At 45.2% G+C, this 602-nt stretch overlaps 1 protein-coding gene across 1 annotated transcript in view; it reads left to right on the forward strand.

Moving 5' to 3' along the window:
- Nucleotides 1–71: 71 nt before the first annotated feature.
- The window catches only part of WDR83OS (WD repeat domain 83 opposite strand), a gene marked incomplete at its 3' end in the record, with an annotated part of 1,463 nt that continues 932 nt past the window's right edge, over nucleotides 72–602 (forward strand). The window contains exon 1 of the mRNA XM_009077688.1: nucleotides 72–106. Coding sequence (XP_009075936.1) covers nucleotides 72–106 — 35 coding nt within the window. The remainder of the gene's footprint in view (nucleotides 107–602) is intronic.

The raw sequence follows: 602 nt of genomic DNA on the forward strand, positions 1-602 counted from the left end.
GGTGTTACCGGGGAGGAGCAGGAGGAGATCCCGGGGCTGGTCCCGGTGCATCTTCCGCCGGTGGAGAAGCGATGGCTGATCCCAGGAGACCCGCGAAGGTGGCCAGGTGCGACCGGGCAGGGACTGGGAGGAACCGGGAGAGGGACTGGGAGGACTGGGAAGGACCGGGAGAGGGACCGGGAGGACTGGGAGAGGGACCGGGAGACACATTTTATCAAGCCATGAGTAATTAGCAGGTTGGAAACATAACTGTTTATGCCAAATGATAGAGCTAGAAAAAGCATATAGGTAATGATTAATTATGACAAATGTAGACTGAGATTTGCAAATGGTTTCCAGCCAACTGATCAGATTTTTGAGAGTTTGTCCAATAGAATCATTGGAACCAAGAAACTCTAATTAATTTTTAGGTGCAATTTGATCTGTTCATGAGAAACTTTCTTCTTGAGTTGTTTCTGATATGTCCTCATATGTGTTTCCTGTTGTAGGAAGACTCTGGATTCAGAAACCCAGAAGATACCTATATTTCTATGTTTCTAACAGACTTTAAAGCTAGTTATTCATACACATCTAATTTCAGGTGTCTGAAGGAAAAAAAAAAA

This window comes from Acanthisitta chloris, unplaced genomic scaffold (assembly GCF_000695815.1).
Source record: "Acanthisitta chloris isolate BGI_N310 unplaced genomic scaffold, ASM69581v1 scaffold38006, whole genome shotgun sequence".
Lineage (NCBI taxonomy): Eukaryota > Metazoa > Chordata > Aves > Passeriformes > Acanthisittidae > Acanthisitta > Acanthisitta chloris.